Source organism: Lucilia sericata, unplaced genomic scaffold (genome assembly GCF_015586225.1).
Source record: "Lucilia sericata isolate MDLA Ls3-8-SP2 unplaced genomic scaffold, ASM1558622v1 Contig001412F_arrow, whole genome shotgun sequence".
Classification (NCBI taxonomy): Eukaryota; Metazoa; Arthropoda; class Insecta; order Diptera; family Calliphoridae; genus Lucilia; species Lucilia sericata.
Window position 1 is genome coordinate 9,844 of NW_023995346.1, and position 27,724 is coordinate 37,567.

Below are 27,724 nucleotides of genomic sequence, written 5' to 3' on the forward strand. Positions count from 1 at the left end.
GTTTTGTTAAATTTAAATTTATTTTTTTGTTTAATTCTAAAAATTTGTTAATTGCCTAAAAACAAGTTCTCTCTTTTTTGTTTTGTTTTTAATTTCTATTAAAAGATTTACATTTTTTTATTTAGAGCTCTTTGGACTTTCTTTAGATTCAAATTATGTTATGTACGTAAGTTTTGTTTTTGTATTTTTATGTTCTTGTATACATTTAACATATTTTCGTATTTTGTTTTTATAAATTTTTAATAAAGTTTTTCAACTTTATTTTTTATCACTTTTTTTTAAAATTATTTTGAAAATACGTTCTTTAAAGAATTTCTTGCACTTGTTATTGCTGTTTTTTTTGTATTTTGTCAATTTTTGTTAAAAATCATTTTAAAGAATTTCTTTATTGTTACTCTCTAAGAGTATTTTAAGAGCAAGTTTAGTTTGCATTTAGTCGAGTTCGAGTTGTTAATTTGTATATATATATTTTAAATTTATATATAAACTACATAATTTATAAAACAGAGTTGCACCCTTTGGATTTTTTCAGTAATATTTTTAATATAACTTAAAAAATCGTATCGTTGTTAATAATTGTATGACTAGTACGGCGCTTAGAAGAGTTGTCAAACTCATGTGTATTGTTGTGGAAGAACTACCGCCAGTTCCTACCGCAGGTACAATCTCATTTTCAGTAGGATCAGACTCTGAGCGAGGATTAAAGGCGAGGGAAGGATGATCTGTAATAAGAATAGGAAATTAGAAACAATTATAGACAAATTTAAAAAAAATCTCTATAAAATATTAGAAGAAATCGAATTTTTTTTGAAATAAACCTACCTCCACCAGATCCATCTCCTGAGCCTTGCATATGATATTCTTCATCGTCGACATCATCTGTCATGCGGCCAGAACCTTCATCATCATGACCAGCCATATCACTTTGAATGTCATTGATTGTCCTAGTGGTAGAGGGTATCTGAAAAAGAAGAAGAAGAAACCCATTTGAAGTTAAAAACATTTTTTGAAAAAAGTTTATTGACAATTCTTGAAACATTTCTAAAAAATTTTATAAAATATTAAAAAAAAAACTTTGAAATTTATCAAAAATTTCAAAATATTATATATTATTTAAAATTATATATTTTTTTAGAAAACTTACCGCTGTTGCAATATTTTTGCGTATTTTCAATAATTTATCAACTAATTCATTTAGTTTAGAGGGTTGAGAATTTGGTTCCAATGGTACTTCGGGATTATAACGTTGCGTATCAATGCCAGCGGTCATAACCAATTGTGTATAGTCACCAACACGATCACCAATCCAACAGTGACGATCGTTTCTTTGGATATCTTCATCTTCGCAGAAACTAAAAAATAATAACATAAAAATAAAAAATTATTAAAATTAATTAATTTTTATGCCCCACTGTACTTTGTCATAAATTTTTAATTGAGAAAAAAAAAATATTTAAAAATTTCTTTAGATTTTATTTTAAAATGATTCTTATCAATTTTATAAGGAAACTAAAATCTATTGTACACGATATTTTGAAGGGTAGATTTTTGATACCCTCACAAGGCACTGGAGTAAGTTTTCTTTAATAAAGAAATTTTGTTATTTTAATTTGCATTTTTTTTAATATAGGCCTACAGACCCCCGCTGTGGCGCGATATTGTGCTGAATGTTATATTTTTTGGTGGTGGCATATTTGCTCCTTTATATTTTTGCATAATACGTGATATTTTACGTAAAATATGCAGTTATAATTATAAAATTGTTAAAATTAAAAAATAATTTTGAAATTTGCAATAAAAACTAGAATCTAATATTTAGTTTTAATACTAGTTCTTATACAAGATGCCGTTTTAAGTTTTGTCTTAATATTTATAAATATTAAGACAAAACTTATTTCGTTTAAAATTTTAATTGAGAATTTTCAAATTGAAGATCATTTTATTGAGATAACTTCAAGTTAACTTACTTATTGACAATGTTTGAGTAGAATTCCTTTGATTTATCGATGGTAGAAAGGAAACGTAAAATTTCCGAATCGGCAGGTGTGGCCCATTTAATATTGTGTGGCATTGGTGGTTTAGGTTCTTGTTCCATACTCAATGAGGCTAATAATTTTGGAGTACCGCAGGTTTTTTTCACCTAAAATATATTAAAAATAGAGTAAATTATGAATAAAATATTGAAAATTAAAAGTTTCAGAGAAAAGCTTATTATTTATATGTATAAATCCAGTAAAATCAATTTTTTTTTTGCAAAAAACTAAAAATTTTTAATAATATTCTGTCTTTTCATATATTAAAGCCTTTAAACAAATAATTTCCTATTAAATTCCTTAAAAATTAATAATATTTCTTAAAAATATCCATTCTAAACCTTAAAAATCCCTGATTCCCGTTTTCCCCATTTGAATTCTTCAAAAATTAATAGTTTCCCCTTAAAATTTCCCTCCAAAGATTAAAAATCTCCAATTCGCGATTTTCCCCACAAATTAGCGATTTTTTTTCTTGATCCCCACAATCGCACCTGTTGACAACACCATTATTAGTCTTTTATTAAATTTGCTACTGATAACACGCGTACGGGAAACGGGTTGAAGTGTTTTCGTTAAAATATCAATATAAAATCGAAAGTAATTTAGAAAAAAGTGTTTTAACTAAATAATTAACTATATTTAACATAATTATTTATAAAAAGTTTATTAATTTAACAAGTGTTTGTGCTTAAAAATCCAATTAAAAAATCTGCAAATTTTTGCATGTCTGCCATGTTTTTTTTCGTACGCGTACGGGAAACGTTTCGAAGTGTTTTCGTTAAAATGTCAATATAAAATCGAAAGTAATTTAGAAAAAAGTATTTTAACTAAATAATTAACAATATTTAACATAAGTATTTATAAAAAGTTTATTAATTTAACAAGTGTTTGTGCTTAAAAATCCAAATAAAAAAATCTGCAAATTTTTGCATATGACTGCCATGTTTTATTTCGGCAAAACAATAACAACAAGTATTAACAAGACATTTAAAGAGATATTGTTGTTGCTATTGTGTTGCAATAAAATAAATGCATTTTTAACCGAATGTTACTGAAATTGTGACAAAAATTAAAAAAAACTTTTACAATTTATTTGCAATAAAAACTTGTCATAAATAACAACAGCAACAACAAACAAATGACAATTTGTTAAGATGTTTGTGTAGTTGAAAAGAAGAAGATGAAAAATATGACATACATACATATGTATGTCGTATGTATGTATGAATGTTTATTTTTATGTTTCTGCGTAACAATCAGGAATAGACTGTTGCACAGTGGTATAGGAAAAAAAAAAGAGGGAAATAATTCGGTAACTTCTAAACGGTTAATCCGATTTTAATGAAATTTGGTGTGCACAAAGAGGAGGTGTTGTCGAGTTTAGGTTTTGAATTTGGACCTTATAGGCCAACCAGGGGCCCGGCGGGGGGTCATCAAATTAGGACACCTCGGCTATGTTAAATTTTTAAAACGATCCTATTTCTTCATTTGAGTTCCGATTTAAAAAAAATTTCGTATATAGAATCTCCTCATCGAGCACTATAAAAAATGTTGTCATAGCAGTAAATTATCTCTTATAGTTTAGGAGATATTCGCATTTGAAAATTAAAATTTTAAAATTTTTACCGTCCTTACTTTAGTTTTTTTTTGATAATAGCAGGTCCAAATATTCCCGATTTTCGCCATTTTGTTTTATTCGCTTAACAACAAGTTTATATATCAAGCAGTGAAAGAATTATGTAAAAATCATGACTGAGTCCAAAGTTATAGGCATTTTAATTTAAAAAATTAAAAAAAGGCGATTTTTTGTCATTTTTTTGGGAAAAAAGTATCTTTTTCTTTTTAAGTTATCTAAAAAGTTTCTAAGAAGATGTATATAGAATTTATACTTTTTGGAAAGCTGACTTTACATAAAGTACGATAAATGAAACAAAACCTAAAAATTTTTGATACCGAGGGGACCAGGTCCATCCAAAAAAACCCTATTTTTTATGGAAAATTAAATTTTGAGCAAAAATTCTCAAATCGCATAGTCGATATCAAATTATAGTTACCTGTTTTATATGACCCAATATGTTCTTAATCATTTTGTAACGGGTTTCGATAACCCCGCCCCTGGTATGGATATAATAGGCAAAAAACTAAAAAATCCCATTTTTGGGATTTTTTAAAACTTTTTTGGGAATTCCGGGATTTCTAATAAGAAAATTCGAAATTTTGATTTAATTTTGGATTTTAAGTAAAAAAATCTACCTAACTGTAAAATTTCATCAAAAAATATTCATAAATAAAATTTTTATTGCAATTAGAAAAATTTGTATCTTCGCAAAAACTGAATAAAAAACATTTTTTAATTTTTTTTAAAAAAAGTATTCCGCGAATTTTTTAATTTTCAAAAATTATATACAGTTTTGAAAAATAGACAAAATTACCTTTCCATTGATATATAACATGCCTACCTAATGTTTTTTAAGTGACAAATTAATTAGGGAAAACTCAACATCTTTTAGAAAATTTGCCTAGCACTATTATTTTCATCCATAAGGTTAACTCTTAAATTTGTTACATATATGGATGAAAATAATAGTGCTAGGTAAATTTTCTAAAAGATGTTGAGTTTTCCCTAATTAATTTGTCACTTAAAAAACATTAGGTAGGCATGTTATATATCAATGGAAAGGTAATTTTGTCTATTTTTCAAAACTGTATATAATTTTTGAAAATTAAAAAATTCGCGGAATACTTTTTTAAAAAAAATTAAAAAATGTTTTTTATTCAGTTTTTGCGAAGATACAAATTTTTCTAATTGCAATAAAAATTTTATTTATGAATATTTTTTGATGAAATTTTACAGTTAGGTAGATTTTTTTACTCAAAATCCAAAATTAAATAAAAATTTCGAATTTTCTTATTAGAAATCCCGGAATTCCCAAAAAAGTTTTAAAAAATCCCAAAAATGGGATTTTTTGGTTTTTTGCCTATTATATCCATACCAGGGGCGGGGTTATCGAAACCCGTTACAAAATGATTAAGAACTTATTGGGTCATATAAAACAGGTCACTATAATTTGATATCGACTATGCGATTTGAGAATTTTTGCTCAAAATTTAATTTTCCATAAAAAATAGGGTTTTTTTTGGATGGACCTGGTCCCCTCGGTATCAAAAATTTTTAGGTTTTGTTTCATTTATCGTATTTTATGTAAAGTCAGCTTTCCAAAAAGTATAAATTCTATATACATCTTCTTAGAAACTTTTTAGATAACTTAAAAAGAAAAAGATACTTTTTTCCCAAAAAAATGACAAAAAATCGCCTTTTTTTAATTTTTTAAATTTAAATGCCTATAACTTTGGACTCAGTCATGATTTTTACATAATTCTTTCACTGCTTGGTATATAAACTTGTTGTTAAGCAAATAAAACAAAATGGCGAAAATCGGGAATATTTGGACCTGCTATTATCAAAAAAAACTAAAGTAAGGACGGTAAAAATTTTAAAATTTTAATTTTCAAATGCGAATATCTCCTAAACTATAAGAGATAATTTACTGCTATGACAACATTTTTTATAGTGCTCGATGAGGAGATTCTATATACGAAATTTTTTTTTAAATCGGAACTCAAATGAAGAAATAGGATCGTTTTAAAAATTTAACATAGCCGAGGTGTCCTAATTTGAGGACCCCCCGCCGGGCCCCTGGTTGGCCTATAAGGTCCAAATTCAAAACCTAAACTCGACAACACCTCCTCTTTGTGCATACCAAATTTCATTAAAATCGGATTAACCGTTTAGAAGTTACCGAATTATTTCCCTCTTTTTTTTTTCCTATACCACTGTGTGTTGCTATTGTTGTGTTGCTGATTATTGTTGATCTTCTGTATGTAAATAAATACGCAACATGTTTATTACATTTTAATTGTTTGTTGTATTGCATATTAACTAAATAAATGTTTGTATACATTTCTAAAAATAAACAAGAACAACAAAAACAAGTGCTGAGAACATGTTGATGATGATAAGAATAAGAGCTTATGAACCGAAATTTTTAAAATAAATAATTAAAAGCTAAATTGACAACAATTACAAATAATGAAACATACAATTAAAAACAAGTAGGAATTGCTTATTTAATAAAATTAGTTTGAAAAAGTGTTAAAGTGAAAATATTTAAAATTAAAAAAAATGTAAAAATTTGAAATTTCTTTAAAAATTTTGTTAAAAAAAGTGTTAAAGTGTTTAAAATTAAAAAAAGTCAAAATTTATAATTACAAAAAAAGTGAATTCTATGAAATTTGTATAATGCGGATAAGAATTTGGAGGAAAATATTGCAATATTTTAAGCACAGGTATGAAATTTTTTTAAGTTTTCTATTTATATCAAATATTTATAAATTTTTATACCCTACACCACTATAATGGGAAGGGTATTTATTATACGTTTGGGATGATGTTTGTAAACACTAAAATATTAGTACTATACCCACCTTAAAGTATACCGATTGACTCAGAATGAACTTTCTGAGTCGATTCAAAGTACAGGTCGCAATTTTCAATATAATTTCATGAACTTTGGAATACACGTTTCTTTTGACCGAAAGACGAAGCCTATTGAAATTGCTTAAAATCGGTCCATTATTTCACCTAGTCCCCATACAACTAAACCCCCCGAAAGGGGTTTAGTATGGGGTTTAGTTCGTGCAACTAAGTTTTATACAAGCCTTGATGACCTTGCCGAATTTTGAAATGATCGGACCTCATTTGACCCTAGACCCCATACAAAGCTACCTTCAGAAAGTGACTTGAATATCCGCAATTCACTTACTAACACTGTTATTGCAAAGGAATTTAGCATAGACAAATATTATATAAATATAAATCTATCCAGCCCACATTTTATCGGGATCGGTACACATTTTCAACCTATCTTTCATATAAAGCCTCTTTCAGAAAATTAGTTTTTCGTCAATAAATTGCTTTAATAAATCGAAATCAAGATAATATTCCGATTTATGCATTATTATGAAAAATAAATCATATTTAATATTCAAAACTGGTGTAGGGTTTCATTGTAGTTTTAACCTTAGACCCTGCTGAATAATGACTGAAATATAATCGCAAGTTAGCGAGAAATATTTCCCTTATGTTTAATTTAAAAGCATTGTTAAATACGTGACAATTCTTTATATTTTTAATAACAAAAAATACAGCTTTGACCCTACAAAAAAACTAATAATTTCTGACAAAATTTAAGAGCCTAGACGATATTTGTTATTTCCTTAAATTTAACCTTTGGAACTTCGAGGCAATGACAAAAGTTTTCAAACTTCTCTAATCTTCTAGGTCTAAAACTTTATATGAATTAAAACAGATTAAGAACTGAAGCGATTCAAAGAACTAGTTTGTTTATATCCATTGTCTGATCCATTTAGGTAATCCCAAAAGTACTCCCCTGTAGACATTAGTAGAATACATAATCCGTTTGGTAGTTCTATGTAATACAGTCAGAGACCATGTTAATTTTTTAAAAACTGCAAGCTGTGGATCTTACAGTCCCAATGTTTTAGCAAAGAAGTAGTTCTGGGATTAGTCTGATGTAATAAATGTGTGGATTACGTGATCCTCACCTAGGCCATGTCAGTATAAAATGAATCATGTTTTTATAATATGTTTGGATTAAGATCAGGGTTTGGACAATTTTTTAGCACGGGGTAATGAAATCCTTTTGAGAAGTTTTGTTCTGTTATATTTCTAATTTAATTTTTAAATAAATGTTAATGAAATATATGTAACTACTAATCAGACCATCTTAAATACGACTATTTAAGACCAGTAGCATATAAATTATATGCAAATATTTACATTTTATAGGAATATTTCAGTGGAACTTAACTAAGTACTTTATTATAGTTTTTATTATTATTTTCCAACAAAGACAAACAAAAAAATTACAAACATTTTACAGATTGTTTTATGCACTTCAATTTAATTTGTTGTAGTATTTAGTCCTTAGCAACAAGCTGGAAAACATGTTAACACTATTCATTATATTCATTATAAAACATACAAATGCATGTTGTAGTTACAAATAATACAACTACATGTACAAAACTACGACATACATCTATAATTTATTTAACAAATTTACGCTAAACTTTAAACTTATTCAACATTTAACCAAACTTTCATAAGGCCTCAAACGAGTGCTTGATATGAAAACGCCGTTAAACTAAACACTAGTGTTAAGTGTAATGCCAGTGTAATTTATGCTGCAACTAAACTAAGTCTACAACTTCTTCTACACTTCTGCCACTCTGGCACATTCTTACATTCCCTGCTTACAACTGTTTAATATTCTTTAACTTTCTATTGTTTTTATCATAATGAGGGAGTAAGTACTACTACACTACTAGTTGTGTACATTAAGATAGTCAAGGCAATCATACGAAAGGATTATTTCTTAAGCAATTTATAAATATTCAATTTGCTTGAAAATCATTTTATGTTGTAGGTATACACAAGTGTTTATTTATTAAGTTTTTTTTTATATGTCTTTCTACTCTTTTTATTTTGCCTCCATTTATTATGTATTCAAATAATATTGTTTTGCATTTTATGTACTTTACTAGTATTACGTATGTATAGCTTGTTTTGCAACAAGCCATTAGGAATTCAGTTTACGAAATCATTTCTATAATTTTATGTATTCTAAAGGCATTAATTTTTATGTTTAACGTATTTGTTTTTTTTTAATTTATCCTTACAGGAAGTGAAAAGTGTTAAAGTGTTAGACAAGTAAGATGAAAATGTGTGTCTTTGATTGAGACGACTATTTTTTTCTATTTTTGTTCTATTTAATAAGGATGATCGGGGTTTTAGTTCCTTAAATATGTATTTGGGAGTATTTGTTGAAAGATTTGGAAGTTCAGAGGAAAAGAGCTGACAGAAAACTGGGGTTCTTTGGAAGCAGTTTTAGTTCTTAAAGTCTTATTTTAACTTTTATGGGTCATTGGGTGTAATAGTGATTTGAAGGACCAATTTAATAAACTTTTGTAGGACTGGAATGGGGGAAAACTGACTAATTTTAAGACTGAATCTTTGAATTGCCATTGCAATATGAGGCAGAAAAACTAATGAAATTTGAGACTCGCTACGGAAAGACCTAGCAAAGCTTTGAGACAACTTTGCATCAATAGATCACTTTTTCCTTAAGGAAATTGAGGAGAAATAACACAATTCTGTAATTAAATGAACATTTCATAATATTTAACTTTAGTTCTCTATTCAAGGAAATCATTGTTAAAGTATTCTTGCAAATTGTCCTTTTTTATTCTCAGTATTAATTACATATACATTTGTTCTTCATCTAATATTGTTTTCTACTTAATTGATTTTCAAATACATTCATATATTGGTTTCAATATGACATTGTCCTGTGCCAAGTAGTACATATAAAAACTTGTGGGTAGTAAGATATTTCAAACTACCCACAACTTGTAGCAATTTGTAAATTGCCTTTTCATATTTTACTTTGAAGATTTGAAGAACAGAACTGACTAACTAAATTACCGAGTGTTGTGTATTGTTCGAAAAACTTACCTTCTTTTCCAATTCAGGACCATTTTCCATAGCTCTCATTATTGTTTCTGATAGTTTATTATCCAATTGTTTAATGACTGTAACAATGCCAGTATCAGAACGTATATGTGTTGTGACCAAATTATCAATAGCATCAACAACATTTGACCAAGGACTATCTAATACACCAGCATATTGAGCCGAGCAGCCTCTGTCAAGGAAAATAAAATAGAAGAAAAGAAATGATGTAAAATACTATTAAATTAAAGTAGCAAGCAACTAGCTACAAAGAGTGATGTAACAATCTTAAATTGTGTAATACTTAAGAACGTCGCAAAACAACCACATGACATTTGTGTCCAACTGTCTGTCTGTCTGTCTATCTCTGTTCGTATCTTCTATTACATTTACAATTCACATAGTAGTACATACCTTAAAACATTCATGCAATAACTGTAACAGGGCTTAACATGCGTCTTTTGTAGACCATTACAACTGGGACAATAACTCATTTTAAGCAAATGCTTCTGACAGCTCTCACTCAAATGTGTGGCATATAATTCATCAGTTTCACTTAAAACTTCAGCACTTTGATACAAAGCATTGATGAAAATATGAGCCGTTTGTAGACTTTGTACTAAATTGCGTGTAATTTCTTTGGGTATGGCACCAAATGGCTGCAGATCGTCATATGTGTGTTTCAAACAATTAATATAGTCTTCATGTAATTCACCATAACTTTGCTTATTCAAATGCACCACTTGATGATAGGCCACCGGGAATAAATTCACAAAGAACTTATGGATGGCATTTTCCAAAGAGGTGGCACTAACCGTTTCACTTGATTTTAAATTGCTAAAAAATGAAAGAGAAGTAAAAGAAATATGATAAAATAATTGATTTAAATTGAAATGAATGCGAAGAAATTTATATTTATTTGGAAGTTGTTAAATAAAACTTGCATGCAATCAGTGGTTCCTTAGAAATTACTTTAAAAATATTAAGAGTTGATTGACTTTTACACTTATTTTCTAAGCGAATATGATTGATCGTATTCTTTTTTTGAGATTATGATCGATAATTCTCAAAATAAGAACATTGTAAGATCACTTTTCCCCCAAAAATGCTTACATTAGGGTTATCGTATTTTGTATTTGATTTTAGTAAAACCGTACTTAAAGAACTTCGCAAAAACAGTGTTTCCAACTGATCGAGTTGAGATCAACCCAATTTTTTTAAATTAAAATTGCAAACAAATTTTATTTTGTTCATTAATTAAATTTAAATCTGAACGATATTACCGTAAAATTTATTTAAATTAACTTACCTTATAATTTCTGAATATAATTGTACAATCAATTTGCGTGATAAAGGTAACATGCGCTTATACACTTGGGAGAATATATTTATTGTTCTATTCTCTGATTGTTGAGCCAATTCCAAAATGTGAGCTAAAAAGAAATACAAAGAAAAACATATTGATAATTCTGACATCTTTCAAATCATACTTAAAATATAATATTATAAACAAAGAAACAAGTATCCCCTTTTCAAATGTCGTTTCTTTTATTAACTGTCAAATTTGACAGTTAAATTCTCTCTCACTGTTTTACACGCCCCATCCCTAATCCTATATATAGTTCTTTGCCGAAATTGTAGCAAGTTTTTGTTTATTTGATTTTATTAAATTATTAAATTTTATATTTGTTTAAGCAATATTGCAACATTACCCTGCCCTTATTTCGGACGATTGATTTAATAGAATTATTTTTCTGTATTTGTATTTTATTTCCTTCATATTGGCGGCAATGTATGAAGTCCTTTTGTTCTGCCCATTTACTGTAGACCAACTGTCTCTGTTTGTTATTTGGTTTTGTAGGTTTTTGTGAAAATTTCTTAATTAAAATTCAATTTTGATTATAAGGGTCGTTACATACAAACATATGTTGTTATGTTTTGCTATTATTTACTAGTATATTTTGACCGGATATTGGCTACATACATATGTTTTGTATTTTAATTTTAGATTTATGTTTTGTCATTTTATGTCAAAGACAAAATCCAATTATATTTTAACTTTAAGTCTTTGTTCACATTATAATTTATTTTTTGGTATACATAGTAATGATTGTTTCCCCTACAGCAATCACTGTACAGAACTAGAACAGAATTAGAACAGAACTAGAACAGAACTAGAACAGAACTAGAACAGAACTAGAACAGAACTAGAACAGAACTAGAACAGAACTAGAACAGAACTAGAACAGAACTAGAACAGAACTAGAACAGAACTAGAACAGAACTAGAACAGAACTAGAACAGAACTAGAACAGAACTAGAACAGAACTAGAACAGAACTAGAACAGAACTAGAACAGAACTAGAACAGAACTAGAACAGAACTAGAACAGAACTAGAACAGAACTAGAACAGAACTAGAACAGAACTAGAACAGAACTAGAACAGAACTAGAACAGAACTAGAACAGAACTAGAACAGAACTAGAACAGAACTAGAACAGAACTAGAACAGAACTAGAACAGAACTAGAACAGAACTAGAACAGAACTAGAACAGAACTAGAACAGAACTAGAACAGAACTAGAACAGAACTAGAACAGAACTAGAACAGAACTAGAACAGAACTAGAACAGAACTAGAACAGAACTAGAACAGAACTAGAACAGAACTAGAACAGAACTAGAAACAGAACTAGAACAGAACTAGAACAGAACTAGAACAGAACTAGAACAGAACTAGAACAGAACTAGAACAGAACTAGAACAGAACTAGAACTAGAACAGAACTAGAACAGAACTAGAACTGAACTATAACTTTAAATAGCTTTTAAGGAGCTTTAAAAGTTGTTAAATAGTTTTGAAAGTAACGAGCCAAATAATGTTACAGCTGTTAGTATGAAAGCTTTTAGAGTGCTCGAAGCTTTTTAAAGTTTATGAATAGTATTGAAAAAATCTTATATAGCATGGAAAAGCTTTTAAAGAGCTTTGATAAGTATTTAAAGAATATTACTGCTCTAACTAGAGCTTTCATATGTAGCACTGTTTTAAAGTTTACAAAATATAAACAATTACTTTATGTAAATAATGTAAAAAAGTAAAGAAATCATGTAAACAATAAAATCTTTACATAATGGGAACAATTTTAAATTCCAACTTAGCTTACCGCATAACTCGTTACATTACATTATGTAATCAATAAAAAAAACCTGAATAAATATTGTGACATTTCCTTCATTTTTCATCTGTGACAGTTTACATCAAAACATTTTTATGCAATTTAAATAAAACTTCTTACTTTATCCACAAACCGGAAGTTATTGTCTCTCAAATATTTTCATGCAGAGAAACTAACAGAATCTTATTTTCTTCAACCACTTAGAAGTTTCCTTTGTGTAAAAAAACATTTTATAACTTTATTTATCATTGCAACATAACCAATTAAATACAATACTTTATTTTCATCTTGATGCACTTTTCATGTTTATGGCTAATGGCTAGTCAGCCAACTTTTGTGTAAATATTTTGTCTGATTGTATGTTCACATTTACAAACTAAATTAATTATCTGTTAAATTAATTGTTGTTGTAGTTTGTATATAAAAAAATCCTGTTTTTACAACACTTCTTTTTAAAAAAAACCGCCGTTTTTATGTTTGAAAAACCTTTATTCATTAATGAACTGCATGTAAATTTCTTAATTATTACAACGTTTTTAAAACTTAAAAACTGAAAAAAACCTGTTGCTATTTTTTTTTTAAATTTTAATGTGGAATTTTAATTTTATATACATTACCATGTTTTGTTGGTTAAATATTGTAATGTAAAATGTAAATAATGACGGTGTAAATGGGTGGTCAACATTTAGTGTGTTTATTTAAAAAAATAATTAACGAAATAAATAAATTATTTAAATAGGAATGTAAATATTTAAAATTAATTTGTTATTTAAAATAAATAATGTAAAGATTTAATTGCTATATGTGTAATTAGTTGGAGTTTGTGGGGCAAATTAAGTTTGAAGTAAAACTACTCTATAAATGTGTTAATTTAAACCATTAATCTTAATTAAATGTTAACATTTAAAATTGGAGATAAATGTATTATTAAGTTTTATAAGAGGTTTTGCTAAGTGAACACATTTGTATCTTTCCCTTTTAAAAAGCTTTCTTTTGAAAAAAATCCTATTTGTGGTTTAAAAATAGTTAAAAAAACCTGCTCACTTTAAAATATCCCTCTTGCTTTAAGACACACATTAAATTGAAAATTTATTGTTGTATGTTGACTCATATGTAACTACAACAACATGTTTTTACAACTTGTCTTAATATTTAAAAATATACAAAATTGTTTTTTAACAAAAAGAAATTTACATTTTCTATGCGTTTAAAAAAAAAATAAAAGTTGAAAAATTTTCAAATAACTTTATTTATAATTTATGCTTTTATGTTATGGAATATTTCTTTGCTTCATTAAAAATTAATTTACTTCAAAAATACCACAACAATTTTTACACCATATAGACTTACACTTACACATACATACATATTTACATAAAAAGTGAACAAAATGAAATCAAACTTCCTTTTCTGTACAGAGATAAATGGGAAGTATACCTACATCCAAAATAAAGCTATTTTCTTTAGGATGTATTTAAAGAGCTTGAAACAGTTTTTACTGCTCTAACTTTAGCATTTAGATAGTTCCCTAGAATCTTCTGTAATCCTCGATTTCTTTCAAAGTTATGTTAAGTGATAGAAAATATAATTTTTACCATGTATATTAAAAAAGACTAAAAAAAGTCAAGAAATCCTAATGCGAACTATTTTGAATAGCTTCTCAGTCTCACAAATCGAAAGTTATTGTCTTTCAAAGCTTTTAAAGAGCTCTGAAACGATTTTGAATAGCTTTGAAAAGCTTTTAAAGAGCTTTTGAAGAGGTTTGAGAAGCTTTCAAAGAGCTTTGATAAGCTTTCAAAGAGCTTTGATTAGCTTTTACAGAGCTTTAATAAGCTTTTGAAGATCTTTGATAAGTATTTAAAGAATATTACTGATATAGTTAGAGCTTTTTCATAGCATTCTAAAGAATCTTCCTTTTCTTTCAAAGTTTATGAAATGTAAACAATTACTTTATGTAAATAATGTAAACTGTAAAACATCTCAATGTAATGTAAACCATTTTCAATTTCTTCTCAAAGAATCTTCCTTTTCTTTCAAAGTTTATGAAATGTAAACAATTACTTTATGTAAATAATGTAAACTGTAAAACATCTCAATGTAATGTAAACCATTTTCAATTTCTTCTCAATTTACCTTATTTCTTGAAAAATCATTATTCTTCTGTCCAACGAGTTAAATGTGAGCTTTGATAAGCTTTTAAAGAGCTTTGAGAAGCTTTTAAAGAGCTTTAATAAGGTTTTGAAGAGCTTTGATAAGCATTTAAAGAATATTAGGCACTGTTCTAACTAGAGATGTTTCATAGTATTCTAAAGAATCTTCAGTTTTTTTCAAAGTTTATGAAATGTAAACAATTACTTTATGTAAATAATGTAAAAAATCATGTAAACTTTAAAACATCTCAATATAATGTAAACAATTTTAAATTTCTTCTCACTATTATAATTATTCATCTGTCCAACGAGTTAGGTTTGAGCTTTGATATGCTTTTGAAGATCTTTGAGAAGCTTTTAAAGAGATTTGATAAGCTTTTGAAGAGCTTTGATAAGTATTTAAAGAATAAAGTTCTAACTAGAGATTTTTCATAGTATTCTAAGGAATCTTCAGTTTTTTTCAAAGTTTATGAAATGTAAACAATTATGTAAATAATGTAAAAAATCATGTAAACTTTAAAACATCTCAATATAAGGTAAACAATTTTCAATTTCTTCTCAAATCATTATTCATCTGTCCAACAAGTCAAATTTATTTAGTGTAGATGGGAAAACTTCCCTTTTATATTAAAATTTTTCTCTGACAAATATCATTCTCATCCTTTGTATTCTATCTGTATTTGTGTATCTATTGTAACACTGATATGTAAATGTGTAACTTAGTAACGAAATAGATAGTAGAAAATGAAAATTTAGCATAATTTACGTTTCATTTTACAGACACAAAAAAAGAAGAAAGATATAAATACACAGAAACCAACATCCTGTTAATGTTTTCAATGCTTTTATATGTCTGTATTTGTAAATGTTTGCAACTAAATGTATGCTGCGTTTTTAAACATAATATTCTAGCTTTGTTGTCATTTACAAAATCTATAGTATATTTTGCAGAGTTTAAATCTTCTAGAAACTACAACAGCATTGTATTTGGAAAACCACATAATATTCACATTACTCTATATGTATGTAAATTGTAGAACTGGGAAATTGTTAAAAATTAAATTGTTATTAATGCTAAAGGAAACATAGTTATAAGAAATTAATTATTTAAATTAAAAGTTGGTTTGGGGTTTCCTTTAAAATTTAAAGTTTAAATAGTTGGGAAAGTAGTTAACAACATGTTCAAAACACAAGCTTTTGTGGATTGAGAAATCTGCGCGAGATGCTTTAAAAGTGAAATATAAGTATTAGGAGAAGAAAGTCAAATAGCAAAGCTAAATATTTGGAGAGATTCTCTTTATATTATAGACTTGTAAAACGGAGATTTGAATCTAATTTAGGAAGAGTAGGAAAGTTTTTTTTTTAAATATTTATATATTGGAAAGAGAACAGAGAGTAGATTTAACCTAAAAGAAAGAAAAACGTTTAAGCTCAGCCTTCTGAAACCAATCGGAACAACTCAAAGGTCACAACTTTTACCCATAAGCAAACTAAAAGCATAACCAGTGCGACTAAAGGCGGAGAGAAAACAACGTCTAAGCAAGTTTTTAAAAAACATTATTTAAATCATATTAAGGAAAGTTATCAAATAAGTAGATGGAACGTTTGAAATGGACGTTAACATACTAAACTTTAGATGCAGGGTCTCCCTTGCAATAAAAGGCTGATAGTTGTAATCTAAATGAAAGAAAATCATTTAAGCCCAGCCTTCCGAAACCAATCGGAACAACTCAAAGGTGCCAACTTTTACACACAAGAGAACTAAAAGCATAAACGATTTAGACACCTAAGCAAAATCTCAGCATAATTATCCGAAAGTAATCGACTCAACTTAAAGTTATATGAAATTTTTACTCATAAGCAAATTAAGAACAAAAATATCCAAGTAAACTCTTTCTGGACCGATCATTAGGGCAGATTTGCAGTACGGCATAACGTCTAAGCACAGCGGTCATAACATTTGTGTCCATCACAACACTAAAATGAAACGTTGTCCACTTATTATTATCCCAAACTTTATATTTTATCATGAAGATATCCGTAGTCTTAAACTCCCCATAGTCTTGTATCACTTGTTTATATTTGTTGAAATTTAAACTTTATTTTTATTAAATATTTTTGCCATAAACATAACTACACATACATACAATGGGAATACAAAGTTTGAACGTGTACAACGACCACAATTGTATTGTTACTTAAATAAATATGTTCAAACCCAGCGAAAAAAAACAAGGACTTTCCAGAAAGTGTAAAAGGAAAACAAGGAATTTGTAAGTAGTCTACGTTGTGCTCTATTGAATGAATGGGTAAGAGTACATCTAATGTAATGGAAGAATGGAATTTTGAACGTGAAAAAGGAAACAAGGATTTCTGAAGGAGTCTACCTTAAGCTCTATTGATTTCTATTTACTGAATAGGAAATTGTACTGCTAATACAAATACTTCTAGTTAGCAATACTTCCCGAAAAAAGTTTTTATTAATAACTTGCATAAATTGAAAACATTTGCACTTTTCGCTGGGTATTTATTTATGCACAAGTATTATTGTTTAAATTCATTGTGTTTAAAACTTCATAGTTTCATAACTTTTTTTTTCAATTTTCCATTCTTTAGTTGACATAAACCCAACAGCATGTTCGAATATAAGGAACATTTTCATCAAGCAATATACATATACCAAAAGGTATGAACTTTTATGTATAAACTAGAAAAGGGAAATAAAGGCTAGAACAAGAGAAGTGGGGAAAATGATGCCAAACATTATCCAACATCTTGTTCTATTCTTTTTTATTTTTGCCCATATTGTGTATGACTCTCTGCTGTGAACATGTTATTAAAACTTTAATGAATTAAACTACACATGTATGCCTCACAGTTTACTCTCTCTTTCCTTTTCCTTTTCGCTTACAGTATATTTCCTAATATTGTGAGTGTTTTTGTGTAAATTACCTTTTGTCCTTTTTTACTTATATGTGTCACAAATCTAACTAAGAGTGTGTAAGTGCTTATATATGAGTTTATTTGACTTTTCAAAATTAACAACATGAACTTACGAGTACTGTGAGCAATTTAATTTAAATTTTTGCTATTTTGCACCATGGTTAAGGTTGCTTTTTTTTATTCCTTAATGCTTTACTCTTGATTTTTGTGCTTTTCATTATGAATCGTTTATGCAAGATGTTGTGTTGGCTTTAGTTAATAAAGGAAATCAGTGAATAGGAGAGGGTAGAGGGGAAAGGTATTTTAATTAAAGCCTTTTGGGCTAAATGTTTTTATATGGGCAATTTCTGTGGTCAACTGGAAAAAATCTCTTTGAACCTAAGTCATAATCATAAATCTTTATTGTAGAGATCTCATTTATGTGATTGTATTCAAGGAATAAAGAGTAATATAAATTATTCCATTTTCTCGAAATATCACTTCCAGAGATCGGTGATCTTGAACAGTTCTAGAATCTAGAGATACAAACCGATGCAAAATGATCGGCGGCGGCGGCGCAATCATTTTAGGTTTTATTATATTAAACAATCTCTGTATAATAGTCTGTTATATAGAAACCTGTCTCTATATAAGTTTTTTCTGCAGAAAATGGACATTTATAGTAGTTTTCACTCTTTTAATATTAGCACAATATTGTGTGGCAACTCTTTTCAATTTGCCATAAGAATTTAAAATAGTGGCAACTCCGTTCAAATTGGTGAAATTATTTTCTGAAATACATGTGAGATTCCAATCTTTATCAGCGGCTACGTTTAAGCCGGCTAAGCTTTTGAGCCGAAAGAAGTCGGCGGCGGCGCGGCTTGCAAAATATTAGCGGCGGACAGCCGCCTCCGGTTTGAGCGGTCTCGGTTTGTATCTCTAGAATGTATCTAGATCTTGTTGCTCTCAGTATGGTTTCCGATAGCTCCGATACATTGCTTAGTATATGTTCTGAAAAGTTGGTCAAGCATAATGTCCAAAATCTGAGACAAAGTCCGCTTATCCGTTAACTATATCACGTAAGCTATAATACTATTTTCTATAACGTTAACAGGAAATTAAGTTGATCATTGTCTGATCAACCCTGATCGGTCTGTAACGTTTCCTATACTCAAGGATAATGTCTAAATATTTCCTTTAACACACGTAATATGAATTGCATCTGTGTATCTGTTCTTGCTCTTTAGTTTGGTTTAAGATTTATGTGATCTTTCCTGATTGACCTTATATAGAAAATCTTGTCAAAGAGTAACACTGAAGAGAGACTAATTGAAAGTCATTGCCAACTTATCTTTCTGTGGTAATCTCTGCTTTATTTCAACACCAGTCCACTGTAGATTAGTAGGTAACGATAGAACTAATGATCTTCTTATAAAGGCAAAGTAACTTGAGGATGTTAACTTACAAATGGTAAATCATTTCATACAACGAGGAGGGAGTTAAAAGCAATTGGGGGAAAAGCTAAATATGTTTGTTGGAGAGAAGCCTCCTCAAGATGAGTAAGTCCAAGGATCAAAATTATATCAAATGATATGAGCGGAACTGATGATTAGACAACAAGCGGAAAAGACAGAAAACTCTGGACATTGACGGTTACTTCTCTGAATGTTTTTATGGCATAAATCTCTACATGACCCTCTGCTTGCAAATATCTCATCCTTTATTAACCTTTATTAACTTTATTAACCTTTATTAACTTTAACTTTATTAAGGATTAAGAGAGCTTCATTTTAAATTCATCACGAAAAACACCATTTGACACGTCTCTGTAGATCAATTTATCTTAGTATTCCCTTTAAACTCTCTGAGAGTTATGCACACAGTTTAAAAGTTTTCTCCCTAAATTTTTTTGGTGCCAAACATTGCCCAACTTTGCATTTATACAAAAATATTTATAACATTTTATTGCTAAACCCATAATGACTCATTTTCCAATTTGTTATGACATACTTGAAGCTCAAAATACCACAGAAAAAAGGATTGTGCACTGTGCGTTGAGGGAACAAAAATCTGGTTTGTTAAAATATAAATTTTACGAGTATAACTACTTTATTTATTTTTTTGTTATACATATTTAAAACGATAAAGATTTTATGATATTTACATTTAATTTTTTCTCTACCATATTCCCACGCTTCTTGTGCGCGAGTTTCCTTTCCTCTAACAGTTCCTCAAAAAAAAAAAAAAACCTCCAGCTCAAACCAAACAGTCAAACCCATAAAAATGTTGTTTGAATTCCTTTGGGTTTAAAGACTTCTTTTATTTTATGTGTTTATTTTTATACTCATATTTATTATATATTTATGTGCAGTATAAGTAAATATATTTATTTATATATAAAAAAACATAAATCTTTGCGTAGTTATATATACGAGTATAATATGCATCAATGATTTAGATACAAATGTAAATTTACTCTTTGCTTAAATGTTAGTGTGTAAGTATTGCACATATACATATATATTTTTTATATAACGATTTTATTTGTGATTTTCTGAAGCAAATATTTGCATTCAATATAAAACTGATACATACGGGTAGAAATGCATATAACACACAACAGATTGAAATTTATATTAAAATAAAGATAAATACTCATACTAACACTTGAAAGGTGATTTTTAATCGTTATTTTGAGGTGTGTCGTATTTAAGTAATTTATTTTAATTTGTCAATACTTGGAAGATATTTTAAGAAATATACTTTCTATAATTTTATTTAGGTGTTAGGAATCAGGAAATGTTAACCATATTATCTAAGCTAGTGGATCAGTTATTGATAATGATTTAATTTTAAAGTTAATAGAAAAAAAGTTGTGGAAATTAGTTACGATGTTAAAGGTACTTGAACTTTTTGATTTAGAAGAATTTGTTATTACAAGGATAGCTCTAAGATAGACTGTAAGAGAGTCATAACCGACTTATCTTTCTGTGGTAATCTCTGCATCATTTGGGCACCAGTCCACTTAAGAATAGTGGGTAATGTAGAGCTTATAAAATAGCTATTGGGAGAAGATATTCGTGGAAATCGACTTCCCAAAAGCTTTGCTTTTGAGACAACGAGAACGGAGTTAGAAGCATTAATGAGAGAAGCCAGTTGGAATAATAAAACTTAAGGTTTATCTCAAAGATCCTTCTGGGTAACTTAAACTAGAGGAAACTTCTTTGTTTGAACTATGAATGGGACGTGCATAATCTGAAGAATGCGGGACATGCGGATAATACAGTAAAACCCTGAAACACTTGGTAAAAGTGCACTCGAAAATATTCGGTAATGAAGAGCTACTGAATTTGCTTTTTGATTTAGAAGCCTTTCTTGGAGGATCCTCTCATGTATTAATATCAGTTATCTAACCAGTGTTACTTGCTCTGAGATTTTTTAAAATGCGATATTAATTTAAGTTACAGAAATAATTACCAATAATAACTCTCCATTATTTTACTTTTGATCAGTTGACTTATTCGAAGATCTTTTAACATCAAAGGGATCGGAAAACACTTAACTAATGATCCTCCTCCATTGTAAACTGTTTGAAATTAAATTGAAATAAATCTAAGAAAATCCCAACTTCCTTTATGAAGACACTTAGCTAAAACAGTGAAAACTATTCTCGTTCTATTACATCTTTCTCTATATGTAACATTTTCTGGTATTTCGTTTAATAATGTAGACTGGAATTCTTAGTAGTTACCACCAAACCAACCAGCCAACTTCCGTCTAAGTAAAACATGCAAAATTCCTTTAAGATGAAAAAGAACGCGAAATAAAAAAAGAATATTATGCCGCTATTTATATTTAACTATGAATTTCATTAAATGTTGTTATACATCTTTAGCACTTATACAGATGCAAACTCATACTCAGTGTAAACATTTTAATAATATTTTTGTTAATACCACTACACCACTGTTAACATACACACATACGCCATTATAGACACGATATTAAAAGTATTAAAGTATCTAAAGAGATACTTACGAATGTTAAAAGGCTAATAGGAAATAGGAACACCAAACACTTCCTTTTCTTCAAAACTTTACAATTAATCGGATAGAATTGACTTTCTCGAGAATTACGAATTTCGAATCATATTATTGTATTCGAGATTCTATATAATGTGGAAGATGTTAAGGTAATATTAGTGATGCTGCTATTGGATAGTGAAATGCTGTTCCAAATCTGATATAGAGAGATATATGCAGACCGATTTGCCCATATATAACCGGATGTATTCATTAAATCAAACTTTACTGTTACTTTATCGCATATCAGAGACATAATTTGTCGGAAATTGCAAGACATTGATCAAGATTGTTTTCAAGCGGAACATTAAGCCATTACTCGTAAGAATATGTTGTGACAAGGACAGCTCTAAGATAGACTGTAAGAGAGTCTTAACCGACTTATCTTTCTGTGGTAATCTCATTTGGGCACCAGTCCACTTAAGAATAGTGGGTAAAGTAGAGCTTATAAAATTGCTATTTGAAAAAGATATTCGTGGAAATCGGCATCGAGAACGGAGTATTGTTTACCTCAATGATCCTTCTGGGTAACTTTAACAGGTGAACATCCTCTGTTTGTATTACGAATGGGACGTGCAAAATCTGAAGAATGAGAGGTATGCAATAAAGTGTCAGTAAAACCGAGAAATACTTGGTCAGAGTGCACTCAAAAATATTCGGTAATGAAGAATTTTCTGCGAAGGCAAGGACACTCGAGGATATCAACCTGACAAACGCTAAACTGTTTTTGACAACGAGAACGGAGAACGGCTAGAATAATAGAACGAAGGGTACGGCTACAAAGATCTTTTTGGGTAACTTAAACGAGAAGATACTCCTTAATATGAGTAAGTCCAGCTTTACGATAGACTGTATGCTTGTCACAAACGACTTCTCGTTTCGTATATAGTTGGTAATGATAGTGTACTTACAGGTAATCGAGGAAGTCAAACTGTCAAATTCTAAACATCGAGAACGGAGTTAAAAGCATTTATGAGAGAAGCTTATCTAGTCAGTTGGAATAATGTCTACAAAGATCCTTTGGCGAGCCTCCTCCAGATGAGTAAGTTCACCCTTAGTACGATGGTATTCTGATGGACAATTCGGACTACGAATGGCAGGATTTGAAAAAATAGGGGTGGATATCTATGGATTTTTCTGATTCTCAGTTGGGACAAAGATGACAAAATTAGGGAGAGACAAATTTTCCTAAATAATCGCCATCATTGAAGACTTGGCTTTACCTGGATATATTCTACACGTCCTCTGGTTTCTCACCTACTTTACGATGTGAGGGAGAGCACATCAGGATCAATAGTTTTAAACAAATTTGATACTTATCTATTCAATAGCTTATCGATTGTGATGATCTTAGTCTTCAAATCCTTTTGTTCGCATTAGCAGTGATCTCATGTTAGCCGGGTCATGATTTTAAAAAAGAATCGTCGGATTTCTTTTATAGTTGGAGAAACGGAATAAGTTGTTTTAATAAATTTATTCCAAATTAGGTTTCATCAAAAGTGTAAAACAATCATACGATGTCTTACTGATCGAGATGATCTTAGCCTCAAGCCTTATTGATCGCTTAACCTTTAACCTCATATAGGCTCTAGCATAATTAAACAAAGGGAATGGTCGGCGCAAGAATGGTTACTTGGAGATTAAAAGTTTTATATTCACTGTGAAATGATAATGAAGTTTTAGAGGAAAATATGTACGCATGATGAGTTAAAGAACTGGTTGCTGAGAATTAAAAAGGGACTGGTTGTGGAGGAATTAGTTGCTGAGGAATAAGCAGAGTTATACAAATGGCTTAAAGTTGGCATTTCCTTTTGGGTTTAACAACAATAATATAATTTCAATCTGATTTCTTAACTAGCATCACTGTCACACCCGTTAGGCATTTTCGAAAATTATCTTGCCAAATAATTAATTATTCCTATTGGCATTAAAAATTTTATTACTTTGCTATAATGCAAATAACTTTTCCGTTACGTTACATTTCCTACAGTCTTCCAGTAAATCTAGCTAATGTTTTTGTTGTTCTAACTAAAAATGCTGGAACAACTGCTGTGTACCCGTTGTTGTTGTTGGCATTATAAACGACTACTATAACAACTACAAGTATTACGGGGCGTGCGTATATGCTGTAGTAAAAGCTTAGAATTTTTTAATATTTATAAATAGAAATTGCTTAAGTTTATGCCTGAGAATATTTATAAGTTTTAATGCATACTTTTGTAACTAAAGCTGCAGATGTTTCTTTTCTCTTTTTTTTTGTTAATAACAAAATTCATTTGCCTTTTATAAGGTTAGTTACCTTTTTTCCAAAGATATTTTTTTCTTTTTTTAAAAAGAATTTTTTAATAAAGATGTTTCGGACATAAATGAAGATGAAAACATTATTACAAAGTAATTCTAGTATTTATAAGTGGATTATTTCCACTTTTGATGCATTTCCTTTTCTTTTTCTGTCTTCTCATAAGTTTTCTTTTTTTACCCTTTATTTGAGACATTAAAAGATAAAGTATTAAACTTTTTTTTAGCTTTAAAGCAGCAGAGAAGGGGAGCTGTTCTTTAAAAGTTATATTAAAAAGTTCTGGGAATATTTCCTGGGTAGAAGGAGGAAATGCTTTAAAAAGGTATTTTTCCAAGAATTTCATTTTAAAGAAAGGAATTTGTTTTAAGCTGGATGATATAATAAATCATTGGTTGTCATAAAGTTAAAAATTTTGCTAAACTTCTTTTAACGTAAATGAGAACAACCCTCGCATTTTATTGTTTATACAATTTTTGTTATTAAATATTGCCTACTTTCATTGTAAAAATTTAAAATTAAAATAGCACACAGTATATATTGCATAACCTAGGGCTGTTAATAGAAAACAATAAAGTTGTGGTAGTCCATTATTAATTTCTCTATGTATTTGTTTCTGTGTGTGTGTGTGCAATTTCCTGTATTTATTTGTTTTTATTACTCTTTGAAAAGTTATTTCTCTTTTTCTTTCATTATATTTTTTTGGTGGGGAACGGCTAAAGTAAAAAGTTTTCTATGCTCATGATAATTAAAGTTTTTAAATGAAATTTTGCTTAAATTTATTAATTTACTACTCTGTAGTAGAATTTGTTTTAGCCTAAATGAGGCTAAAATACATCAGTAAAAATAAATAAATTACTCTAGAGACCATAGAACGGCTCTACTCATGTAAATAGTTCTCGAAGGATTAAACAAATATACAATTTAAATATCAATAATTTGTAAAAACTAATGACTCTTTACAATTCATATCCCTGAACCTCCTTATTAAAAAAAAAAAAACAAAACATCATTGATACAATAATTTTGATTGCACTATGTGAATTTTTAAAATGTTTGAAACGTGATCATTGTACAATTTGTTTTTGTTATTTTCATTATTATTATTATTATTTGCATTCATTTAATATTGATATTATAAAAATTTTGCTTTTGTTTATAGAGATTTTAATTATATTTGTTAAATTATACTTATTTATTGTGCAAATATTTTTCAATTTACCCAAATGTATTGGTTAGCAATTAACCCATTTGGGTTGTTGAAAAAAATTAAAATTTTCAAAAATTTTTATTATTGAAAATTAGCGGCAAATATAATTTTTGTTTAAAGTCTGTTTATAGTGTTATTAAACTAAATTTTTTTTCAATTCTCAAATTATATTCTCAATAATATTTGTAATTACAATTTGTGCGCAAAAAATATTAATATTATAAGAGGTAATCAAAATTTGTTCTCAATATAATTTGAATTTTAAATGGAAATTTAAAGATTCCAATATATATCTAAAGAGTGACTATAGCCTGTTTTGAGGATAGCCTTGACTATATTCATGACTATCTACTGTTTATAGTTTTGACTAATGTCAGATTTTAGTTTTGACTATTGTCTGACTATAGACTGACTATAGACAGACTATACTCGTGACTATAGACTGACTATAGCCATTCTATCGATTAATTACAGTTTCGACTATGGACTGATTTTAGTTTAGCTATAGACTAACTATAGTTTTGACTATAGACTAACTACAGTTAGATTATAGACTGACTACAGTTTTGACTATAGACTGACTATAAGACAGACTAGTTTGGACTATTGATAAGACAATGTTTGCACTAATGAAAGAGTATTCTAAGGATTATAGACTGAATATATTCTGGATTATAAAGTGACTTCAGTATTGACTATAGACTGACTATAGTCAGGACTACAGACTCACAATAATCAGGATAATATATTGACTAGAGTCTGGAATACAGACTGAATATAGACTATAGAACAGAAGTCTGTTCTATACACTAACGTTAATATATAATATAAACTGACTATAAACTAACTATAGTAAGGACTTTACTCTTTCTATTGCGACACCTATAGATTGACAGTATTCTAAGCTACAGCCTGAGCCCAAATTATGGCATACGACATCAATCGATATCTCCATTTAGATTCTATTGAGATTTCGATCGATATCGTAATTTGGGCCCTGGACTATGTACTAACTCTAGTATGGACTATACATTGACAATAGCTGGACTATAGTGAGGAATATAGACCTACTATAGTCTGGACTATAGACTAACTATTGTCTGGAATATATAGTGTAGATTGATAGTGAGGACTTTAGACTTGCTATAATCCGGAGTATCGACTGACTATTGGCTGGACTATAGACTTACAATAGTTTGCTTTGCAGACTGACTATAACGAGGTCTTTAGACTGATTGGAGTGAGGAATATAAACTGAATATACTCTGGACTATAGACAGGTTATGGTCTGAACTATAGAGAGACTAAAGCGAGGAATATATAGAATGACTTTTGTCTGGACTATAGTCTTGAAAATTCTGGATTATAGAACTGAACTGTTTAAGACCGAAATGCTTAATAAGTTTTTAATTTTAACCGAATTTTTATGAACTCCGTTATTATTATTATCATTAGTATTCTGATTTGGTATGAATGTCATTATTTATTTGCAAATACTTAATTAAGGATTTATAGATTTCCTGCTGTATTTTTTTTTAATAAAAATGTCAACAAAATAATAATCCTCAAGTGTGCCAAAAATTTTATTTGCAAAAAATACAAAAAAACTCATTATAAATTATTGAATTTTAGGCACTTTTAATTAATTTGAAATTCACAACATCCCACTGACAATTGTATCTTCCTTTTTAAATATTTATTTATTATGCAATGACACAAACATTTGTCATTTATAAAAAAATATGAATATAAATGTTTATATTTTATGCATTTTTACGGTATTTATTTTATTTTAATGAGTAATTTTCAAAAAAAATTATGACTTTATTTGCCAACCGCAATTTCAAGGAAAACATTTGTCATTTTTTTGGGCAGTTTTTGCAATAACTTTTTTTATACTGTTTTTTATAAGATTAAACCAAACAAATTTTTATGAAGTTTGATGTTTTTCCATGCTTTTAAATTTAATTAAAATTCATAAAAAGTTTATGATTTTTTTTAAGGCTTGCAAAATAATAAAATTTGTTAATCAATCAAATAATTTTTTTATGTTATAAAGAGGGGTTTTGAAATAAGATTTTGCATTTGAATTTTTTTTTTTGTTAAATTTTTTTATACTTACATTGAAATAAATTTGCTGTTGATTCTAAAATGCCACGTAAACTTTTTGTATGATGATGCAATAGACGTTCAAATACTGTTGTGGCCTTTTTTCTTAAATCGATTTCTGTTGAATTCGAACAACATTGACCGCCACATTGT

General features: G+C 28.6%; 1 protein-coding gene across 1 annotated transcript; it reads right to left on the reverse strand.

Moving 5' to 3' along the window:
* On the reverse strand, positions 1–27,724 carry LOC119611288 (division abnormally delayed protein). The gene is made up of 8 exons (XM_037966822.1): positions 27,585–27,724; positions 10,937–11,060; positions 10,042–10,464; positions 9,631–9,820; positions 1,968–2,140; positions 1,145–1,352; positions 823–961; positions 1–722 (listed from the first exon to the last, which is right to left on the reverse strand). Exons 2-8 carry the CDS (start codon positions 10,987–10,989, stop codon positions 541–543), a joined length of 1,368 nt encoding a protein of 455 aa, XP_037822750.1. The 5' UTR covers positions 10,990–11,060; positions 27,585–27,724; the 3' UTR covers positions 1–540.